This window comes from Chionomys nivalis, chromosome 23 (genome assembly GCF_950005125.1).
Source record: "Chionomys nivalis chromosome 23, mChiNiv1.1, whole genome shotgun sequence".
In the NCBI taxonomy this organism is placed as follows: domain Eukaryota; kingdom Metazoa; phylum Chordata; class Mammalia; order Rodentia; family Cricetidae; genus Chionomys; species Chionomys nivalis.
This window is the reverse complement of record NC_080108.1, coordinates 28,469,799-28,492,428: the sequence shown is the minus strand read 5'-3', so window position 1 is coordinate 28,492,428 and position 22,630 is coordinate 28,469,799. Positions and strand designations below refer to the sequence as shown.

The window sequence follows — 22,630 nt, the reverse complement described above, 5'->3', positions numbered from 1 at the left end:
CTTAACTCCTCTACTATCATGCCCTCAATCACATGAATGCTCTTTGTGTTGCCTGATTATTTAGGCAAAAGTCAGCTTCTTTACTTGTCCATATTTAAAGCCCTATGCTCAAAACATTTTGGCAATGACAGGTCATAGCTACCACAGAAACACCATAAAATCATAAGGAAGCCAAAAGAATCTCACATACTTCAATGCCATAAAACATCACTCAGGAGGTGGTTGATGCTGGTGAGAATGGACATGCACTCTGTTATGTGACAGTACCACACATCATCTAGTATATCAAAGCACTGGTCATAAGTAGTTGAGATCCAGTATGAGTGTCATCAGCTATGTGTTTACAATTTCTATGCTATGCTTTTCATTGTTATTTTAGTGTAGACTTGTGACAAAATACTTTACTCTAAAAGAGTCTGCCAGGTCCTACTAGGTGCAGCCTCAACATTTACCTTGCCCCTCAAGAGGTCACATTGAAGGCCTGGGCTAGGTCACACGGGTCTGTGTGAGGCCACTGTGTGAAGTCACACAGGGACGTATTTCTCAGAAGGCATCTGTCTGTTAAAAGACACGTGGCTACATTCATTTCCTTCTTTCAAGAAGAATGTTTCCTCAAATACTGCCTTCAAATCTTATGTTTCCTGAGAATCTCTTAAAGCTTAAGTGCCTGAAAAGGTTCTCATGACTAAAATTCTGTCAGTGGAGCAAACTCCCCGGTTCTCATTCATTTCCTTGAGTTCTTTGTAAACGCCCTCAGCTGTCTTCTTGAAGCTCCTCTTCACGTCTCCTAAGAGACATGCTCGCCCTGGCATTCTAACCTGCGTCTTTCTCCTGGGCACTCGTGTGAGTCAACACTTGGGTTTTCATTGCAGATTATTTCTTAGTATTATTAGCATTTCACCATCTCCTCTGTATTTCTCTGAACATATTTGCTAGGTTCATTTCTAAATTCAATCTGTTCAGCCCGATTCCTGTGATGTGAGAACTTCATTTACATTCTTCTATTTGCCTGCCTTCCTTGGGTGTTTCCTCAGTTCCCCTGTGAGCACGTGGTGCTGTGATCATCGGCTCCTCACACTGGAGTGTATTAGACCAGAAGCAGGCAGCGTGGCCTCTTTGTTCCTCTAGTTGTGTAAGAGAGCTGCAAGGTGGTCAGCCTTGTTTTTTTGTCTTTGTGTCTGACACATAACAGTTGTACATAGTCATGGGTGCTGTAGATATTTCAGTATATATGACCAATGTGTAATAACCCTCTGAGGGCTAGCATGTCTGTCTTCCCAGTTATGGTTTCTGCTGAAGACATCCAAAACATTTTCTTCTGGCAACTTGGAAAACTACAGTAAATTGTGAACTGTGGTCACTGCTATGTTATGAAACATTAGGATTTATTCCCCGTATCCAACTGCAGTTTTATAGTCAATCACCAGTCTCAGTCTCCTGTCTCCCTCCCATACCCACTCTTGCTTACCACTATCCTACGGTAGCTCTGCATAAAAGAGCAAGATCTGTGGGATCTGCCTGGCTTTTTGCACTCAATGTAGGTCCCTTAGGTTAATCCATGTTATCATAAATAATACAATTTCATTATTTTTATAAATAAAACTATTATTAAGTATTAATCTTTATTAATTAATTTATTAATAATAGTACTAATAAATACTATCCCCTTCTTTGTATGTTCTCTTTTCTCTTTTTCCATTCTGCTGACAGACTTGTATTACTTCTGTTTCTTCACTGTTAGTACGCTGTTAAGCATGTAGGAGAGCAGACCTCACAGATTTTCTCTTCTTTGGATTGGATCAAGCATTTGAGCTCAGTGCAGGAAGCAGCAGGGACATGTCCCAGTGACAGGCAACCCAGACCTCCTGTTCCATCTCTCTCATTCTGGGTGGCCTCTGTAGTTTCCCCTCTCTCTCTCTCTCTCTCTCTCTCTCTCTCTCTCTCTCTCTCTCTCCTTTCCTCAAAATGTGAGATAACCTAATCATACTGTCTCAGAATGAAATTGAAGTGAATTAAAACTATTCATTCTGAAATATGCAATCTCCATACCTTTCTGTCCATTCGGATGGGGAAAATGTATGAGGTCATCAAGGCAAACCTCAGCTTGACAGTCTGCTTTGACAGAATTTCATTAATGCCATTTATGGTCACTGATACACAATGAGGCTGTAGGAAGTCTTGATCTGAGGCAGGCAGTGGCTGTGATTTTCCTTGCAGCAGGGATGCTAGCCTAAAAGGAGGTGAGCAACCTTGGAACACGTGTGCATATACTCAGGAATCTGCCACAGGGTATTGATCATAGTCACACTTAAACACCAAGGGCCCTCCTGCCCTAAGCTGAATAAGAGGATTTCTGCTGTGAGAAATTGCACACCACCAACACTGACTCTACAGTGACTATCCCTATATCATATGCTCCAGAATTGTTGCTTAGGGGCGATGCACCATTTAATTCCTGTACTTGGAAGATGAGACAAGAGGATATTAAATTCAAGGCCAGCCTTGGCTCCATAAAAATAGATTTCTGGTTTATGTTAATGTCACCATTAAACACTAGGTCCTTTATTAAAAGTATGTTTTAGTGCAACAAGAAAACAAATGAATTTGCTTCAGCTTATTCAAGTTCTCACACATTAACAGACCTTACTTGAGAGACATCCTTCCCTGCGTTTCTCATTCTCTGGGCAGAGAGCCCACAAAGAATAAAACAGAGTAGACCACAGCACCAGAGTTCTGGAACAGAAAGCATGCACAGCCTTCGTCAGTGTGTCCCAGAATGCCACATGGGAAATGCTCATCAGAGAAGCTAGAATAAAGTAGCCCATGTCTGGAAAGCCTGGGCCACAGCAGAGCAGCCTAAGCAGGATGCTTCTTGCTTTAAATCTGCAAGTGCATGAAAACTAAGATGGTCTCCCAGCTCCCACCCACTGCCAGGAGAGGAAGGCTCTGAGGAGTGGAGTTAAACGGAGCTCACGAGCAAAAGCAAGCCCTGCTGCTCCTGTCAGTAGGCTGGCGGCACTGCTCTCAGTGGTTCCGTGGCTTGGCTGAGGCAGGCCACACACCAGGTTTACTCCAGTAGCAGGCAGACTTGCAAGGTGGAAGAGTCTTGGCAGATAGAAAGGCTCATGTGGGAAGGATATGAGCTTGTGTGCATGAGTGTCGTGTGCATACATGTTCCTATATGTGTATAGTATAGTGTGCATATATGTAGTTGTACCTGTCTGTAGTATGTCCTGTGTATGTTCATGTTACATGTGTGCTGTGTAAATATCATATAGTGTATGTAGTGTGTGCATATACATCCATGTTCATATATATAACATGTACATAGTATATAAGTACATGTGCATGAGTATATGGGGATATGTGTCCATATTTGTAGTATCTAGTACATTTCATACCTGTGTATGAAATATATATGCATATATATGTGCATGTATATTTAAACTATATGGTGTGTGCCTGTGCATGTGTATATGTAGATAAATGTGTTGTCTAAAAGTCTTATATTGGAACTGTAGAGATGGCTCAGCAATTAAGAGCACGTGTTGCTCTTGTAGAGGATCCAGGTTTGATTCCCAGCACACACATGGTGGTTCACAACCATCTATATTCCAATTTCTTAGGCCCCAATGCACTTCTTTGGCTTCTTCAGTCACCAAATATACACACAGTACACATAACATATATTCAAAGAAAATACACATGAAATAAAACGAATAAATCTAATTTAAAAATTAAAAATATTAAAAATGTCATGTGTATGTATATATGTAGATATACTTATTGATAGTTACAACAATTCTGTATACTGTGTGTACAAATGTCTGCAGTGTGTGTATTTACATGTGTGTTTGTACTATACAATGTGTTCATACATTTGCATCTATCTATCTATCTGGGTATATTTGTACATACGTTCATTTATAATGTTACATAAGTGTATTATGTGGGGAGATATATGTGTGTTGTATGTTCATAGTGTACAGGTATGTATTTATCTAATCTGAGTACTCATGTGTGTTTCCATATATGCAGTATGTGTGCTGTGTGTGAGTGTTCAAACATGGCTGCAGGCACCCTCAGAGCCACATCGACAGTGACATGGTCCCTGTGTCTTTCCTTTCTTCTCATCAGCAGAGAAGCGCCTTTCCCGGGGGATTTCCCATGCCAGCTCAGCCATTGTCTCCCTGGCCCGATCCCACGTAGCCAGTGAATGCAGCAATGAGCAGTTCCCACTGGAGATGCCCATCTATACATTCCAGCTGCCGGACCTGAGCGTGTATAGTGAGGACTTCAGGAGCTTCATCGAACGGGACCTGATCGAGCAGGCCACCATGGTAGCTCTGGAGCAGGCAGGTGAGTGTCTGCTACCCACAGTCTCCTATTCCTTGGCACCCACCCCTGGTCACTCACCCCACCCCTATACAGCAGCCTGACTGCCTCTTTCCCCAGTGAGCAGGAGGAAGATCTGGGTTCTTGGCATCTGCCATCAGAATTCTCCATTTGTACCAACCCTGCTCTAAAGATTGTTGTACTCTGTCACTGAGCACTGGCTGGATAAGCAGTCATGCTGGTACCTCCCAGATCATTTGCCTTCTTCCTGAATTCCAGATTTTCCCTGACTATAAGCGCCATGCTACTTGGCCTTGATCTCTTCCCATCCCTCATCCATCCCCATGGAAACTGAAAAAGGATAGGCAATATGATTGAGTTAGAAGAGAAACAGGAGACCCTGCCAATTCTATGCACATGGGTAAATCCTGTTCCTAGAACTTCAGCTTCCCATCAGCAAAGGTGACAACCCCGGTGGCTATGGGGACTCTGTGAAGGCAGACATGTGTCTCTCTTCCCAACTGTCACAGTCTTTCTGGGCTCCAAGTTGAGGAAACAGAGAGGTGACTTGAGCCTTGTCTCTAGCATTACTTCATGACCCTGTGATGCCAGTGAGGAAAGCAGGGAGGAAGCCAGATGTGTCCTCTTTGACTTTTCAGTCAGTACAACCAATGACTCAAAGCAAATGTTTGAACAGATGTAGGTTCATCCTGAGAAAGGGCAATACCTTTTCAGCATCATCACTTGTGTTATAAACAACTGCAAAATTGAACATCAAAGGGCTTCTCGTATATCTATGTGAAAGAGTTTGTTCTTCCCGAGCACTGTAGCATGTGGGCCTGCTTGTTGGGGTTAATGTCCTGCCTGGTACCCCACAGCCGGCAAGCCCCAAAGAAAATCACACAGAGGTCTCCATAAGATTATAAACTGATTGGCCCATTAGCTCAGGCTTCTTGCTAGCTCTTATAAGTTATATTAACCCATTATTCTTATCTATGTTAGCCACATGGCTCGGTACCTTTCTCAGCGGGGCAGCTCACATCTTGCTTCTTCGGTGGTCTGGGCAGAACTGCGGAGGGAGCTTCCTGCTTCCCAGAATACTCCTGTTCTCATCACCCTGCCTCTACTTCCTGTCTGGTTGACCCACCTATACTTCCTGCCTGGCCAATCAGCTTTTATTTAAAACATGATTGACAGAATACAGACAATTCTCCCGTACCACTTCCCCCTCTTTTGTGTTAAACAAAGGAAAATATCCATAGTCCATTTGTTGGGAATGTGGGCGTAGTATTTCAGGCTACTTTTGGCTGGTTGGGGGCACTGATAATCTTACGGAGACCTAAAGAAAATTTAAAGTTATGATCAAGTCCTGACTGGAGTATCCTGTGAGGCTTGATCATCTCAGGCAGCATCTTGAATCTGTTTTTGATGTAGAACTCAGACATCTGGGCCATCTGTTCCTACCAGAGATTTCTCAGGTGGTCTTTCTTGATCAAACCTGACTTTTCTCGCAGGGGGATTCACTACCAGCATGCACCAAGGGCAATGTCACCAGCAATAGTTCCCGCTGCCCCTGATAGAAGTGGGAACAAGGCCTTCTGCTTCCCACTTGGCATTCGGCCAGAGGCATGACTGTTGGAGGAACTCCTAGGTAACCTGTCCCAGCAGAGCAGGGAGGCATAGCTCCTAGTTGTGACATCTTAGCAGACAGCAGAGAAAGTGTTATACTGAGAGCTTCGTCAGCAACAATGCTGCTAGGAAGCAGAACTCAGTTCTTAGCCACACAATAAACATTGCTGGTACATCTATGTTCCAGAAAAAGATAAGAGTAAGATCTAGAAGATGGACATTGGTAATCAAGATTCTGTCATGAAAGAAATCTAAGGAGATGGTACGAATCCATAAATGGGATATTTGCCAAGCAATGTGCAGAGGTTAAGGATACCAAAATTAGTGTCATGTCTGTAAATAACCCAGCAAGGCCATTGCTACCTTTGTGCCTTTCAAATAAGGGAGAGATCATAGCATTAGGGTTAGAGAAATAGACTTTAACCATATTCTTCCTCTACCATACAGACTGGCCAGAGTATCTCACTAGCAGAAAGACAATGGTTGGGTGATCATTGGCATGTCTGTTTAGCTCACCCTTGCTCTGGCTGTAGAGCTGTGGGCACAAGAGTAGCATGTGGGTCTTTGAGGCAAAGACAAAGCACACAGGGGTCGATAGCTCCTGCATTTTGGTCTCCTAATACCTTCTAGGTGTTCTAGTTTCATATCAAGGCTTGTCAGAGTAATTCAGGTGTCATTCTCATCCACATGCTCCAGGTGAAGAGTAGAAGACACATATAGATAAAGGAATGGATGGAGGCTTGTTTGTGCTGAAAAGCCCTGTGGTCAAGACTTATGTGGCTTTCCCAGTGGTGTGCTTGGCTTTAGAACAGGGCTGTGTCACTGTACTGGAAGTCATGTTGTAACTGAAAACAAATTGTTATCTCGGCTGCTAGACAGCCCTCAGACACACTTGACTGGCTCTGCACACCCCCTCTTCCTTCCCTCTGCACCATTGACTGAGCCACAAGCAAAGCAATCCAGGGAATTGGTGGTAACTACGCCAGCTGCAGGAGCTGCCAGCCCAACAGACCCGGATGGCTATTCAGACAAGGCCACTGACGCAAGCCACTCACTCTTCACCAAGAAGGAGCAAGTTGGTATGGGCTTTTAAAGAAAGAGGGGGGCTGGAGAGATGGCTCAGCGGTTAAGAGCACTGACTGCTCTTCCAAAGGTCCTGAGTTCAATTCCCAGCAACCACATGGTGGCTCACAACCATCTGTAATGAGGTCTGGTGCCCTCTTCTGGCCTGCAGCCATACACACAGACAAAATATTGTATATATAAGAAATAAATAAATATTTTTTAAAAAAAAAGAAAGAAGAAAAAAGCTTAGTGAATTGAGTGTAGCAGCAGCTGAGTCTTGTGGAGTTCCAGGGACAACAGCACTGGTTTTGTCAAAGGCCACCGAGAAGACTGTCCTGTGCTGGTCCTTGCCATCTGGCTTTTTTTCAAACTAGATAGATAGATATGGACACATCTATATGTGGACACTCACTGTTTTCTGTGAGGCCAGCCAGAGACTCCCTCCTGTCTCCCCAGTCCTTTGTATGATCTGCCCTGTACTGTCTTGCTCCAAACTCCTCTCCCTCTGCTTCGTCTGACCATTAAAGCCTCCTTGCAGAATTCACCCACTTAGGTCAAGACACTTTGATCAACCCAGAATCAAGAACAGACTTCCCCAAAGCTTCTTCACTTGGCCTTCGATTGAAGCCTAATGTTGTAGGCCCCATCTACCCTCAAGGAGAGGCTTTTACCAGGTACACCTGGAGCAGATTTCCTAAAAATAAAAAATGCAATTAAAAAGTCTCCCAGCTAAATCCATCTCAGCTCAGAAGGATGCATTGTTGAATTCCATCAGACCTTTAAGGGTTTCTCAAACTAATCCATATAAAGTGAGAAACATCGCCAAACCCTTTTTTGTTTGGATTTTTAAAATGTCTTATGGATTATTTGAGAATTTTATATAATGTATTTTGCTCATATTCACCCACTCCATCCAACTCCTCCAAAATACATCCCTACTTCATTACATGCCCAACTCTGTGTACTCATTAAAAATAGAAAAGCCTATGGAAGCCAATTTGAGTTGTCTATATACTCCTGGATGTGTGGCCATGCACTGGAGCATGGTCAGCACCACACTCTTAATGAAGACTGTGTTACCCTGACACCAAAATCACATAAAGAAACAACAAAAACAAGAAGAAAATTATAGACAATCCTCTTTGATGAACTTAGATGCAAAATTTCTCAATAAAGAACTGGCAAACTGAATTCAAGAACATATAAAAAAATCATGTTCTGTAGTAAAGTTGATGGCATTCTGAAGGTACAGGGTTCAACTTGCACAAATCCATAAATGTAGTATATCACATAAATGGACTCAAGGACAAAAATCACATGATCATTCCAATAGATACAGAATAAACTTTTGACAAAATCCAATATCCCTCAATGATAGAAGCCTTGAAAAGACAATGAATATGCACATGTGTGCACACACAGATGCACACACACACTGCATGTGCACACACATATTTTATTTTATTATTTTAAAATATTTTTTATTTATTATGTATACAATATTCTGTCTGTGTGTATGCCTGCAGACCAGCAGGGGGCACCAGACCTCATTACAAATGGTTGTGAGCCACCATGCAGTTGCTGGGAATTTAACTCAGGACCTTTGGAAGAGCAGGCAATGCTCTTAACCGCTGAGCCATCTCTCCAGCCCCGCATATACATTTTAAAAGTCACAGAAATACAAGAAGATACAGATAAGTGTACAATAAAACCAGAAGGGTTTAGTGCATTTTTCATAGTAATTGAGAGACCAAGTAAAAGGTATGTAGGTTATAAAGATGTAGTATATAACCAATGAACACAAGTAAAACATATAGCTGGCAGACTATAATTCTTTTCAAGCATACACAGAATATTGGAAAAGATAATCATAGGGTTAGAGAGATGGCTCAGTGGTTGAGAGCATTGGTTGCTCTTCCAAAGGACTGGAGCTCAATTCACAGAACCCTTATGGTGGTTCACAACCATTTGTAACTCCGGTCCCAAGGGATGTCCTCTTTTGGCCTTTGTGGGAACTGCATGCACCTGGTGCACAGACTATATACAGGCACAATGCTCATGCACATAAAAATCACAAATAAAAATATTTGAAAAACTAATCATATTTGGATAATAAGAAAATTCCAGCAAATTTAAAATCATACAGATAATCCTCTTGGACTATAATATCAATAAGAAAGCCCATCATGATGAATCAGCAGAATGGTTCAGATGGTAAAAGCACTTGCTGTACAAGCTTGATGACCTGAGCTTGCAATGATCTGAGCTTGAACACTGCATGTGTGAACACATGCGTGTATGTGTGTGCAACACGCGCACACACAAACACACACACAGACACAACCCACCACATTCCAGAGATGCAGATCTCAACTTGTACAAACCAATAAATGTACTACATCACACAAATGGACAGAAATCATTCAATCATTTCAATAGATGTCGATTTAGAGGGCCTTGTTTTCTCAGTTTATTTCTTCCTCTCTGGCTCTTACACTTTTCTTGCTTCCTGTTCCACCAGGTTCCTTGAGCAACCTGGGCAAGTGATTTAATGGACAAATCCTATTTAGGGCTGAGTGTTCCAAAGTCTCACACTCTCTATATAATATATGTGGGTCTCTGTATTTTTTTTCCATCAAGAGGTCAGTTTAATACAAATGCAGAGGAAAGATTGACCCAGCTTCTCACCTTTCTGCCTGTCCAATTTTGTCTTTCATTACCCAACTTATGTCTATATCCCAGCATTTATTTACTATTTTCTTGGTTAGCTTTTTTATTTTTATTGAGCTCTACATTTTTATCTGCTCCCTTCCCTGCCTCTCTTTTCCCCCTCAACCCTCTCCCAAAGTCCCCATGCTCCCAATTTACTCAGGATATCTTGTCTTTTTCTACTTCCCATGTAGATTAGATCTATGTATGTCAAGCATAATACAACTCTGTGTCCTCTAATGTTGAAGTTTTCTGAGTAGTTGGGGGCATCAACTAAAATTGACTCTTGTCTTTCTGACCAGCTAAGCCAGAGCCCAGTGTGGAGCAGTCCCATGTCACATGTGTGCCAGAGCCCAGTGTGGAGCAGCCCCATGTCACATGTGTGCCACAGCTGTTTCTCCTTCAGGATTTCTTTTCCTTTATGAACCCAGAACCTCTGCTGGACACAGTGAGCTTTGTAGTGTGTGAGATAAGCTTGCTGCCTTCCCACAATTCCTTGGGATGGCTAATATCCAAGCCAGAGCATGTCTCCCAAGGGTAAGGGAGTGGAGGAAGCAAGCATAGCCCTGGGATCTGAACCATCTAGAGCTCTGGTCTCCTTACTTTGAAACCCCACTCAGCATTAAACACCATCTAAGAAGCCTGCAGAAGTCAAATTTCTCCTCTGAAGCTTCAGAGTTCTCAGACACTGCAGGAAGGGCTCCTGGCTGACCACCACAACAAGACTATCAGATTCCATCGTTATCCGCAAGTAATGTACTCAGCTACCAACTTACTAGAGTAAGGCTACCAACCCCATACCCATCACTGTTTCAGGCAAACCTCCTGCCACCTGAACTCTGTGTGCCTGTAATCAACCTGTTCCTCTCCTTAACTGCCTCCAACAGTTTTCATTCACTGGGGGCTGTGACAGGTTGATCCCAGGCTCAATGTTCTTTCTTATCTGTCCCCACAGGGTAGCTTAACCTTAAGTAATAGTTTCCCTCTCAAAATGTTACAAGGCCACAGCCCTCCAAGATGTGGAGGGTGACAAAGTAGACCTCCCCTTGATGCTGACACACCACACAGCAGTCTCTGTGTTGGTCATGTGAGAGGAAAGCCTCCTTTGGGTCCGTAGTTTCTGTCATCATGGCAGTGAGAACATGTAGTGGAAATGCCTCATGTTTTGGCAGATCGAGCAGAACTCTTGGGCATCTCAGGTCACAATCAGAGCTGCTGCTGTCTCTAGAGACCCAGTTCCACTAGCTCTCACAAAGTTTCCACAGTCTCTCAAAAGTGTCACTAACTGGGGACCAGTTATTCCAAACACGGATTGTGGGGAACTTTTTCCCATTTAAGCCACAGTTCCCACTGGGTTGAAGGCTTTCAAGAACTAAGGACTTGTTCTGGGGTAGAGCTGCCTGTCTTTCTCCAGGGTGCCTGGCTGACTTTGTAAGGCTTCTGCTTCTGTCTCCATGCCTGCAAGGAAGTAGTGGAGCGGGAGCCATGTGCAAGTTGCTCCTGCTTCAGTCAAATGCTCTTCCCACCTTTCCCTCTTTTCCCTCTTTGGAACAGAATCTGTTCCTTGTTGCCCCAGCTCTTCTCCTTCACAGCATCCAACTGAGGCAGCTTCTAATCTGCCATCTTACCCAAGAACTTCCAAGTCTCTGGACCTGATTAAAGAATGGATGGCTTTTATTTGGAATGGGTGTGTGTGTGTGTGTGTGTGTGTGTGTGTGTGTGTGTGTGTTTATAGTTTATGTATGGTGAATGTACATGAGTCTACAAGTCTCTGTGCCCATGCATGAACATGTAGAAGTCAGAGCAGATCAGGTGTCTTCGGTCACTGTTCACCTTACTGACTTGATATGAGGTCTCTCACTGACCCTAACACTTGACATGGTGGCTAGCCAGCATGATCCCAGGATCTGCCTCTCTCTGTCCCTCATTATAGGAGTGCACAGACATGTCTGACATTTTCGCGGATTCTGGGGGTTCAAACTCAGATTCTCAAGCTTACAGAGCAAATGTTTCCACGTAGAAGAAACTATCTTCGGTCCAGATCTGATTCTTCTGGAATGAGCAGTGTCTTCTTTTAGAGTGTACAAGTTAATTTACTCTCTAGGGTCTCGATTTCCTTCTCTGTAAAGAGACAGAGAGGATAGAGAGACACACTAATCCAGCCAGCACGTGTTTATCTTTCTCTCAGCTCTATTAAAAAGAATGAGAGGGGAAAGCTATTGTTTTGGACAAACTGGAGTCTTGTCCTCGTATATACAGGCCACTTAATCATTAGTATACTGCCATTTGCTTCCTATTGCTGTGACAAAACACCATACCCAAAAACAACTTGGGGAGGAAGGGCTTTATTTAGCTTAAACTTCTGTTCACCATCCATCACACTCAGGGAAGGAACTCAAGCAGAAGAGGCAGGAACTAAAAGAAAGGCTGCTCACTAGCTTGTTCCCCTTGGCTTGCTCAGCCTGCTTTCTTATATACGCCAGGACCACCTGTCCAGTGGTGGCACCACACACAGTGGGCTGGGTTCTCCTACATCAGTCATTAATTAAGAAAATGTCCCCACAGACATACCCAGTCTGATGAAGGCAATTCCTCAGTTGAGTTGCCCTTTTTCTAGATGACTAGAACATGTGTCAAGTTGATAAAAACTAACTAGAATACTCCCTTCCCCCCGCCCCCATCTACCACTGTTCATGGACTGTTGCAGGGAGCCATTGCACCTGATTTGATCTCAGGACATGGACCAGGATGCCTACATTCAAATTAAGTGTGTCAGTATATTGTCATTGCTAAAACAAATCTTATCACTTTCTTTTAATTTGTAGTAACATAGCTTTAATATCTCCCAGCCTGCTACTTTATAAAGAGTCAAGTGAGATAGATTGCTGTTGCACAGCCGAGAGACAAAAAGTTGCTAAATGATTGCGCAGTATCCCACTTGTGTCTTCAACAGGCCATCCACAGATACTGTTAATTAAGGTTCCTAATTGGATTTCTCATTCAGCTTCAATAAGATGATTTGCAGGTGGTAAAGATGTGCCCATTGTTAGCATAAGCATTAGCATCTTCATATTCATTTCATTTTGTGGTGTGCATTTTATTACATGCAATACATATTTCATTTACAATTAAGGGCATAGTTAGTTTGTCCTATTAAAACACTTCCCATTTAAACAGAATTACTGAATATTAGACAGGCAGCACTGGGGGGCAGATCACAGACTAGTTTGAACAAAATACTGACAAGCTTATTATATTGAACTTTGTTAATGTGCTGGCCCTAAACTGAATACACTTTTGAGAACCTTAATTTACAACTGAGTTGAAGTCTTTCCATTTGTATTTCATTGTTTTTACTTTAAAGCATTAACAGCTTTTGTTAAAAATCAGTTTCATTTCACTAGCAAGGAGTGAAATCAAGAGAAACGAGGTAGTGGCTTGCGGTTGTTCAACAGCTGCTAGCATTAGTCTCTTTTTGTTGAACTCTTTGGGTTCTCCTTGGGGGGTTGTTTGCTTTTGATTTTGCTTGTTTCGTTTTGTTTTGTTTTGAGTCAGAGTCTCAGGCTGGCCTGGAATGCATTGTGTAGCCTCAAACTCAAGGCAGTCCTCATGACACACAAGTCCTGGGATTGCAGACATGAGCCGCCATGCATGGCTTAGTCCCTTAAAAATGTCAACTGAATTATTTTTTGACAACTTCTTGGAATATCTATAGTAAATGTTCTTATTCAAGTTCACAAAGAGTTGAAAGGGGTGACTAAGTACTGTACTTTATCCCATAAATAAAATATAATTAATATATTAAAATACAGTAGTTTAACATAATATTAGAAATCATATGTAAGCATAGTTCAAATTCAGATACATACATACAAACATATATAAACATGTAAAAGTATATGTATAGATACATGAACATATGCCAACTTGGTTCATAAACTTGTTTTTTGTCTTTCTGGGACTGGGTTTCCTAACTCAATATGATCTTTTCTAGATCCATCCATTTGCCCACAAATTTCAAGATGTCATTATTTTTTCTGCTATGTAGTACTACATTGTGTAAATATATTACATTTTCCTTATCCATTCTCCGGTTGAAAGGTAGTTAGGGTGTTTCCAGGTTCTGGCTATGACAGTGTTGCTATGAACATATTTGAGCACATGTCCTTGTGGCACGATTGAGCATCCTTTGGATATATACCCAAAAGTGGTATTGCTGGGTTTTGAGGTAGGTTGTTTCCTAATTTTCAGAGAAATTGCCATACTGAAATACAAAGTGGCTATACCAGCTTGCCTGCCCACCAGCAATGGAGGAGTGCTCCCTTTACCCCACAACCTCTCCAGCATAAGTTGTCATCAGTGTTTTTGATCTTGGCCATTTTTACAGGTTAAGAGAGACTCTCAGAGTTGTTTGATTTGCATTTCTCTGATGGATGAGGATATTGAGCATTTCCTTAAGTGTCTTTCAGCCATTTTAGATTTCTCTGTTGAGAGATCTTGTTTAGGTCTGTACCCTATTTTTTACTGGATTATTTGTTCTTTTGATGACCAATCTCTTGAGTTCTTTGTATATTTTAGAGATCAACTCTCTGTCTGATGTGGGGTTGGGGAAGATATTTTCCCATTCTGTAGGCTGCCATTTTGTCTTGTTGACCGTGTCCTTTGCTTTACAGAAGCTTCTCTGTTTCAAGAGGTCCCATTTATTAATTGTTGCTCTCACTGTCTGTGCTGCTGGGGTTATATTTAGAAAGTTGTCTCCTGTGCCAATGCATTCAAGTGTACTTCCCACTTTCTCTTCTATAAAGTTCAGTGTGGCTGGCTTTATGTTGAGGTCTTTGATCCATTTGGACTTGAGTTTTGTGCATGGTGATAGATATGGGTTCATTCTTCTACATGTTGATATCCAGTTCTGCCAGCACCACTTGTTGAATATGCTTTCTTTTTTCCACTTGATATTTTTTGCTTCTTTGTAAAAAAAAAAAAAAAAAAAAATCAGATGTCCGTAAGTGTGTGGATTAATATCCAGGTTTTTGTTTGTTTGTTTTTTTGGTTTTTCGAGACAGGGTTTCTTTGTGGTTTTGGAGCCTGTCCTGGAACTAGCTCTTGTAGACCAGGCTGGTCTCGAACTCACAGAGATCCGCCTGCCTCTGCCTCCCGAGTGCTGGGATTAAAGGCGTGCGCCACCACCGCCCAGCTTAATATCCAGTTTTTTATCAGGTTCCATTGGACCTCCTGTCTGTTTTTATGCCAATACCAGGCTGTTTTCAGTACTGTAGCTCTGTAGTACAGTTTGAAGTCAGAGATTGTGATGCCTCCAGAAGTTCCTGCATTGTTCAGGATTGTTTTGGCTATCCTGTTTTTTTCCCCTCTTCATATGAAGTTGAGTATTGTTCTTTCAAGGTCTGTGAAGAATTTTGCTGGAATTTTGCTGGGCATTGCATTGAATCTGTAGATTGATTTTGGTAAGATTGCCATTTTTACTATGTTAATTCTACCTACACAAGAGCATGGGAGATCTTTCCACTTTCTGGTTTTTTATTCAATTTCTTTTTTCAAAGATGTAGAGTTCTTGTCATACAAGTCTTTCACTTGTTTGGTTAGACTTACTCCAAGATATTTTGTGTTATTTATGGCTATTGTGAAGGGTGTTGTTTCTCTGATTTCTTTCCCAGCCCTTTTATCATCTGTGTACAGGAGGGCTACTAATTTTTTCAAGTTAATCTCATATCCTACTATATTATTGAAAGTGTTTATGAGTTGTAGAAGTTCCTGGTAGAATTTTTTGAGGTCACTTATGTAAACTATCACATTATAAGCAATAAGAGTTTGTCCTCTTCTTTTCTGATTTTTATTCCCTTGATCTCCTTTTGTTGTCTTATTGCTCTAGCTAGAACCTCAAGTACTATATTGAACAAATATGGAGAGAGTGAACAGCCTTGTCTTGTTCCTGATCTCAGTGGGATAGCTTTAACTTTTTCTCCATTTAGTTTGATGTTGGCTGTTGGCTTGCTGTATATTGCCTTAATTAGTTTAGGTCTGTTCTTTGTATCCCTGCTCTCTCCAAGACCTGTATCATGAATGTATGTTGTATTTTGTCAAAGGCTTTTTCAGCATCTAATGAGATTATCATATGGGTTTATATTTCAGTTTGTTTACATAGTGGATTATGTTGACAGATTTTCATATGTTGAACCATCCCTACATCTCTGGAATAAAGCCAACTTGATCATGGTCGATGATTTTTTTTATGTGTTCTTGGACTCAGTTTGCCAGTATTTTATTTAGTATTTTTGCATCAATGTTCATGAGTAAGACTGATCTGTAAATCTCTTTCTTAGTAATGTTTTTGTGTGGTTTGGGTATCAGGGTAATTGTGGCCTCAGAAAAAGAGTTTGGCAACGTTCTTTCTGTTTCTATTGTGTGGAACAATTTGAGGAGTATTGGTATTAGTTCTTCTTTGAAAATCTTGTAGAGTTCTATGCTAAAACGACCTGATTTTTTGTTTTTTGTTTTTTGTTTTTTTTTTTTTTTTTGGTTGGGAAACTTTTGATGACTGTTTCTATTTCTTTAACAGTTATTTAATTTCTATTTAATTTGTTTATCTTGTCTTGATTTAATTTTGGTAAATAATATTTATCCAGAAAATTTTCCATTTCCTTTAAGTTTTCCAATTTTCTGGAGTACAGGTTTTCAAAATATGACCTAATGGATCTCTTGTTTTCTACTGTGTCTGTTGTTATGTTCCCCTTTTTCATTTCTGATTTTGTTAATTTGGATATTCTCTCTCTGCCTTTTGGTTAGTTTGGATAAAGGTTTGTTTATTTTGCTGATTTTCTTGTAGAACCAACTCTTTGTCTCATTGATTTTTTTCTATTGTTTTCTTTGTTTCTATTTTGTTGATTTCAGCTCTCAGTTTGATTATTTCCTTCCATCTAGTCCTCCTGGGTGAGTTTGCTTCTTTTTGTTCTAGAGTTTTCAGGTGTTCCCACTAGTGTGAGATTTTTCCAACTTTTTTATGTAGGCATTTAGTGCTATGAACTTTCCTCTTAACACTGTTTTCATTGTGTACCATAAATTTGGATATGTCGTGTGGTCATTTTCATTGAATTTTAGGAAGTCTTTAATATGTTCCTTTATTTCTTCCTTGACACATTGATGATTCGGGTGGACACTGTTTAATTTCCATGTGTTGGGATTTCTGAAATTAGTGTTGCTGTTAAATTCTAATTTTAAGCCATGGTGATCCAATAGGTTGCATGGGGTTATTCCAAATTTTGTATTTGTTGAGGTTTGCTTTGTTCCCTAGTATGTGGTCAGTTTTTGAGAAGGCTCCATGAAGTGCTGAGAAGAAGGTATATTCTTTTATGCTTGGATGGAATATTCTATAGATGTCTGTTAAGTCCATTTGAGTCATAACATCTGTTAGTTCCCTTATTTCTCTTTTAATTTTCTGTCTGACTGACCTGTCCAGTGGTGAGAGTGGGGTGTTGAAGTCTCCCACTATTAGTGTATGGGGCTGAATGTGTGATTTAAGCTGTCATAGTGTTTCTTTTACAAATGCGGGTGCCCTTGTATTTGGGGCTTAGATGTTCAATATTGAGAATTCCTATTGATGGAGTTTTTCCTGTGACTTATATGAAATGTCTTTCTTTGTCTCTCTTGATTGATTTTAGTTTACAGTTTATTTTGTTAGATATTAGAATAGCTATACCAGCTTGTTTCTTAGGTCCATTTGATTTGAAAATTTTTTCCCAACCCTTTACTCTGAGGCAATGTCTGTCTTTGAGGTTGAGGTGTATTTCTTGTATGCAAAAGAAGGATGGATTCTGTTTTCATATCCAGTTTGTTAGCCTGTGTCATTTAATAGGTGAGTTGAATCCATTTGTATTAAGGGATATTTATGACCAGTGATTGCTAGCTCGTGTTATTTTAGTTTTCCTTGTTGGTGATGTTATTGTGTATGTGTTTCCCTTCTTTGGAATTTGCTGCTGTGAGATCATCTATTGTCTGTGTTTTGTGGATGTAGCTAACTTCCTTTAGTTGGAGTTTTCCTTCTAGCACTTTGTATAGGGCTGGGTTTGTGGCTAGTTAATGGTTAAATTTGGTTCTGTCATGGAATATCTTGTTTTGTCCAACTATGTTGATTGAAAGTTTTGCTGGGCATAGTAGTCTGGGCTGGCATCCATGGTCTCTTAATATCTGCATAATGCTTGACCAGGACTTTCTGGCTTTCATTGTTTCCATTGAGAAGTCAGGTGTAATTCTGATAGGTCTGCCTTTATATGTTACTTGGTCTTTTTCCTTTGCAGCTTAATTCTTTCTTTATTCTATATGTTTAGTGGTTTGATATTATGAACCAGTCTATTTGGTGTTCTGTAAGCTTTGTGTATCTTCGTATGCATATCTTTCTTTAGGTTGGGAAAGTTTTCTTCTATGATTTTGTTGAATATATTTTCTGTGCTTTTGAGTTGGACTTCTCCTTCTATCCTTATTATTCTTAGGTTTGGTCTTTTCATGGTGTCCAATATTTCCTTGCTATTTAGTGTTAATTATTTGTTTGATTTAATTTTTTCTTTGACCCATGAGAGTCTATTTTCTCTATTGTATCTTCAGCACTTGAGATTCTCTCTTCCATCTCTTATATCTCTTTATGCTTGCATTTGTGGTTCCTGGTCATTTTCTCATAATTTCTGTTACTATATTTCCCTCAGTTTGTGTTTTCTTTATTGTCTCTATTTTGGTTTCAAGTCTTGAATCATTTCTTTAATCTGTTTGATTGCTTTTTCTTTGTTTTCTTTAAGGGGTTTGTTGATTTCTTCCAATTTTTTGTTTGTCCTTTACTCCATTTCTTTGAGGGAATTTTTCATTTCCTCTTAAAGGACCTCAAACATCCCCCTGAAGTTAATTTTTAGGTAGTTTTATTCTGCTTCATCTATATTTGTGTGTTCAAGTCTTGCTGTTGTTGGTGTCATGTTGCTCTTTTTGATGTTGAGTTTGTTTGTTTGTTTTGTTTTGTTTTTTGTTTTCTCTGTAGCTTTTGGAGCCTGTCCTGGGACTAACTCTTATAGACCAGGCTGGCCTCAAACTCACAGAGATCTGCCTGCCTCTGCCTCCCAAGTGCTTGGATTAAAGGCATGTACCGCCCGGCTTGAGTGTGTTCTTACCTTGTCTACCCATCTTTTCCTCTGGTTGATGTAGTTGGGGCTTTGTCTCTAGTGATCAATCTTCCAGGTGCCAGTATATCCAAGGCTCAGATGGTTGCTTCTCGTGGTGCAGTCAGGGCCAAGGTTCCAGTCACCCTGGAGGTCACTTGGTATTCTCAGAAGTTGCTCAGCACTCCCAGAGGTTGCTCTGCAATCCCTGGCATCTTTAGGGCCTGCTCTCACAAAGGTTGCTTGCTTGGGGCTGCTCCCACTGAGGTCACTGCCTTAGACCTGCTCCAGCAGAGGTCACTGGCTCAGGACTGCTCCGGCCAAGGTTGCTGGCTCAGGCCCACTCCCTTGGAGGTTGCTGATTCATGCCTCATCCCACAGAAGTCTTACTCAGGCCTGCTTCCTCAGCAGTGGCCCCCTTGTACCTGCTCCTGTGGAGGTCATTGCCCCAGGCCTGCTCTAGTGGAAGTCACTGGCTCAGGCCTGTTCCCACAGATGTTGCTAGCTTAGGCCTGTTCCTGTAGAGGTCCCTAGCTTGAGCTCAGTCCTGAAGAGGTCTCTGGCTCAGGCCAAGCATTTGTTCTTTCACCATTTGTCATGCTGCATGGACTTATAGGTGTCCCTTGTCAAATTCAGGAGTCCGTAGTTAATCACAATTAAGAGTATTGATTTTTGTTAAATGTTTTTTCTCCATTTATGTTATGATTATCTGAACTGCTTCTTCTGTAGTTTATTATGATGAATTATGTTAATTAATCAATATTCTAATATTGAGCCAACTTTTCACTCTTAGAATCAGTCTTATATTACATGCTGTGTAATTTTTAGTGTCTATATCTGAGAGCTGTTTGTTTACATGTTGAAAATTTTGCTTGCATATTCATGAAAGATTTCTGCCTGTATTTCTTGGTACCTTCTTCACCTGGTTTTGGTGTCAAGAAGCATATTGTACAGTATTGGTTGGTTGGTTGGTCGGTCGGTCGGTCAGTCTTTGAAACAAGATCTCAATGGACAATTCAGACCGGCCCCAAGCATGCTGTCCTTCTGCTTCAACCTCAGCACTGATTACAGGCATGTGTCAACCATGCCCAACAAGGATTGGTGTGAGTGTAACTCAGTTCATTCCCTTTGATGCTTGTTCTGGGTGTTACAGTGCATACACTACCTTTTCAGTGCTTACTGGTATTCAGATTTAACTACCTTTAAGAAAGCATATACATCTTACCTTCTGTGTTTCCTTATTCTCCATCATTCATCTGGTTGTTTTAAATACTCTACAGACACTGAAACAAGCTATGTAACTTTTGGTCTCTGGAGAAGAAAAGCTTATTTTGCCCTACCCCACCTTATTTTTCTCTTTATAGTTTGAGAGAAGGAAATTTTTCATTGATATTTGGGAATGTGTATAACACACACACACACACACACACCTGTTCCTTGCCTTTCTGAACGTCTGTTCTAAAGTGAACTTCCTTTCCAGGTCGCCTGAACTGGTGGTCTACCGTGTGCACAAGCTGTAAACGGCTTCTTCCTTTGGCCACGACAGGGGATGGGAACTGCCTCTTACATGCTGCCTCACTGGGTAAGCACCCCAGCGCCAACAAAGGCCAGCAAGGCTCGGGTTCTATCTGATGCATGGATAACAAATAGAGTCACTCATGCTGCTGTCATCTGAATGCCTGTGGCATCCTGGCCCTTCTAGTCAGGCTGGGGTGATGACAAGACGGAGCAATCTGGGGTAAACACCTGTCTCGCTAAGAGACCTTGAGCAGGAGCTTCAAGGATAGCAGGTAGATGGGTACTCTGGAGCAAACTACGAGGACTTCCTAGAGATGGGTACTCTGGAGCAAACTACGAGGACTTCCTAGAGAATGCTGGGTCTTTACTGAGACTTGAGAACTTGAAAGAATAGAAGACACTGTAGGCAGGAGCCAGCACAGACAAAGCACAAAGACGGAAGTCATGGGGTGTTCAGAAGCTATGCTGGATGAGGCTCCACCAGAAAGACTTGGGAACAGTGTGTGGCACAGGGTAGTTTGCTGGCTGCCTGTAGACAGTCTGTGATGAGAAGACAGATGTAGGAATACTCAGGTAATCACAGTTAGGTACAGAGCACATGTATTCGCTACCTTCCCCAGGGAACCACATCAGTGGATGCACAGCTGTGCGTGGCAATATTAGATAACTCACAGTCTCCATGAACTTTCTAGAATCTCTGTCCTCCCATGCACAGGGTTGATATCATGCGACAAGCAAATCTAGATTTGTACCAGGGCCCTGAACATCAGATCTACAACTCTTCCTCAGGCCTAGAGGACTGTCTCTGTCAAGGGACGGGACTCCTGGATAAGAACATAGCTCTTATTAGGCAAGATATCTTCCTAGTTAAATGTGACCTGACCAAGGACCAGGCCCACACCTTATTTAGACCAAAGTGGGGCCTGCTCAGTACAAGGCAAGCTGAGGACGCTGAAAAGATCTCTGAGCAAAGTGCTCAGAGAGGCTCTGAGACTAGAGATGAGACTAGAGACTAGTGTGTATGATGGCAACAATGGGAAAGACAAAGGCAGCCACTCCGTGCTTCCTCTCCACAACAGGGGCAGCACATTCTGCCACTCCCATTGAGCCTATGTAGTGATATGCCCCTTTAATATCAGCGCTAGGAAACAGATAGCTATGAGTTCAAACCCAGCCTGTTCTACATGGTGAGTTCTAGGATAGCCAAGGTTACACAGTGAGACCTGCCTCCAAAAACAACAAAGGCTGCCAAGAAACAGACTTGGTCTTCTCTAGGTATGAGCTCCCTAAAATTAGCCAATCCCAAACTGTCAGCCATATATATATATATGGCTAACATATTTATATACATATAAACAACACTAAGTGAACTCAGCAGGTGGTATCTATACATATCTATGTGTATATGTAACAATAAGAAAGATAGCAGGCCTTGGATCTGAGGAGGAGCTGGAGGGAGGAAACAGGAGAAAATGATGTAAATACAGTATGCATATGAAATTCTCAAAAATGTTAAAAAAAAATCTCAAAATAAAAGATTATTTAATTTTTTAAAATTAATTTTTTTAAAAAAAAAGTCTAGTCTGCTTCCCAGTAACTTCCTTGGTTAGGTCTCACTTCTCAAAAGTTCCACAGCTTCTCAAAACTGCCATCTGGGGACCAAACATCCAATCACCTGAACTTGTGGGAAAATTCACATACAAATCCTGGCGGGAATACTCATTTTGCCTGTTAAATCACTTGCAAGCTTCTACAGTCATTAAATATACTGAGACATGTGTTTTCCAAGATGGCAGCTGATAGTGCCATAGATTATGGAATACTTGAAATGTAGCTGCTACCAATAGAATCACTATGTAATTCTAAAATATACCTAGACTTTGAAGGCATCATAAACAACATAAAATGTCATATTCTTAACGATTATATACTTAAAATGGTATTTTGATATGTTAAACTAAATGAAATTTATTATTAAAACTCAAAACAAAATATTAACAATGTAATTACCTTATTATAATGAGCTTACAATTAAAAATTTTAGATTGGCTAGATTAAGGTAGCCACTCAAATATTATACATCTCAAACTTTGTACCTCAGTAAACTTCTATGTAAGATTTTACACTTTCACTATCAATTACATATTTATGGAGTTACTTGCCACAAAAAAAAAAAGAAAAAAACTATTGCAAAGTTGAAAACAGAAAGAAGGAAGGAGGGA

At 41.0% G+C, this 22,630-nt stretch overlaps 1 protein-coding gene across 3 annotated transcripts in view; it reads left to right on the top strand.

Annotated features, from left to right (window-relative positions):
- Otud7a (OTU deubiquitinase 7A) overlaps positions 1 to 22,630 on the top strand; it is a 247,668-nt gene that overhangs the window by 201,874 nt on the left and 23,164 nt on the right. For 2 of the 3 annotated variants that reach the window (XM_057756509.1, XM_057756511.1), the window contains 2 exons: positions 4,138 to 4,359; positions 20,371 to 20,472. In XM_057756509.1, the coding sequence (XP_057612492.1) occupies positions 4,138 to 4,359; positions 20,371 to 20,472 (324 nt within the window). The remainder of the gene's footprint in view (positions 1 to 4,137; positions 4,360 to 20,370; positions 20,473 to 22,630) is intronic. The other variant, XM_057756512.1, reaches the window with a different exon arrangement.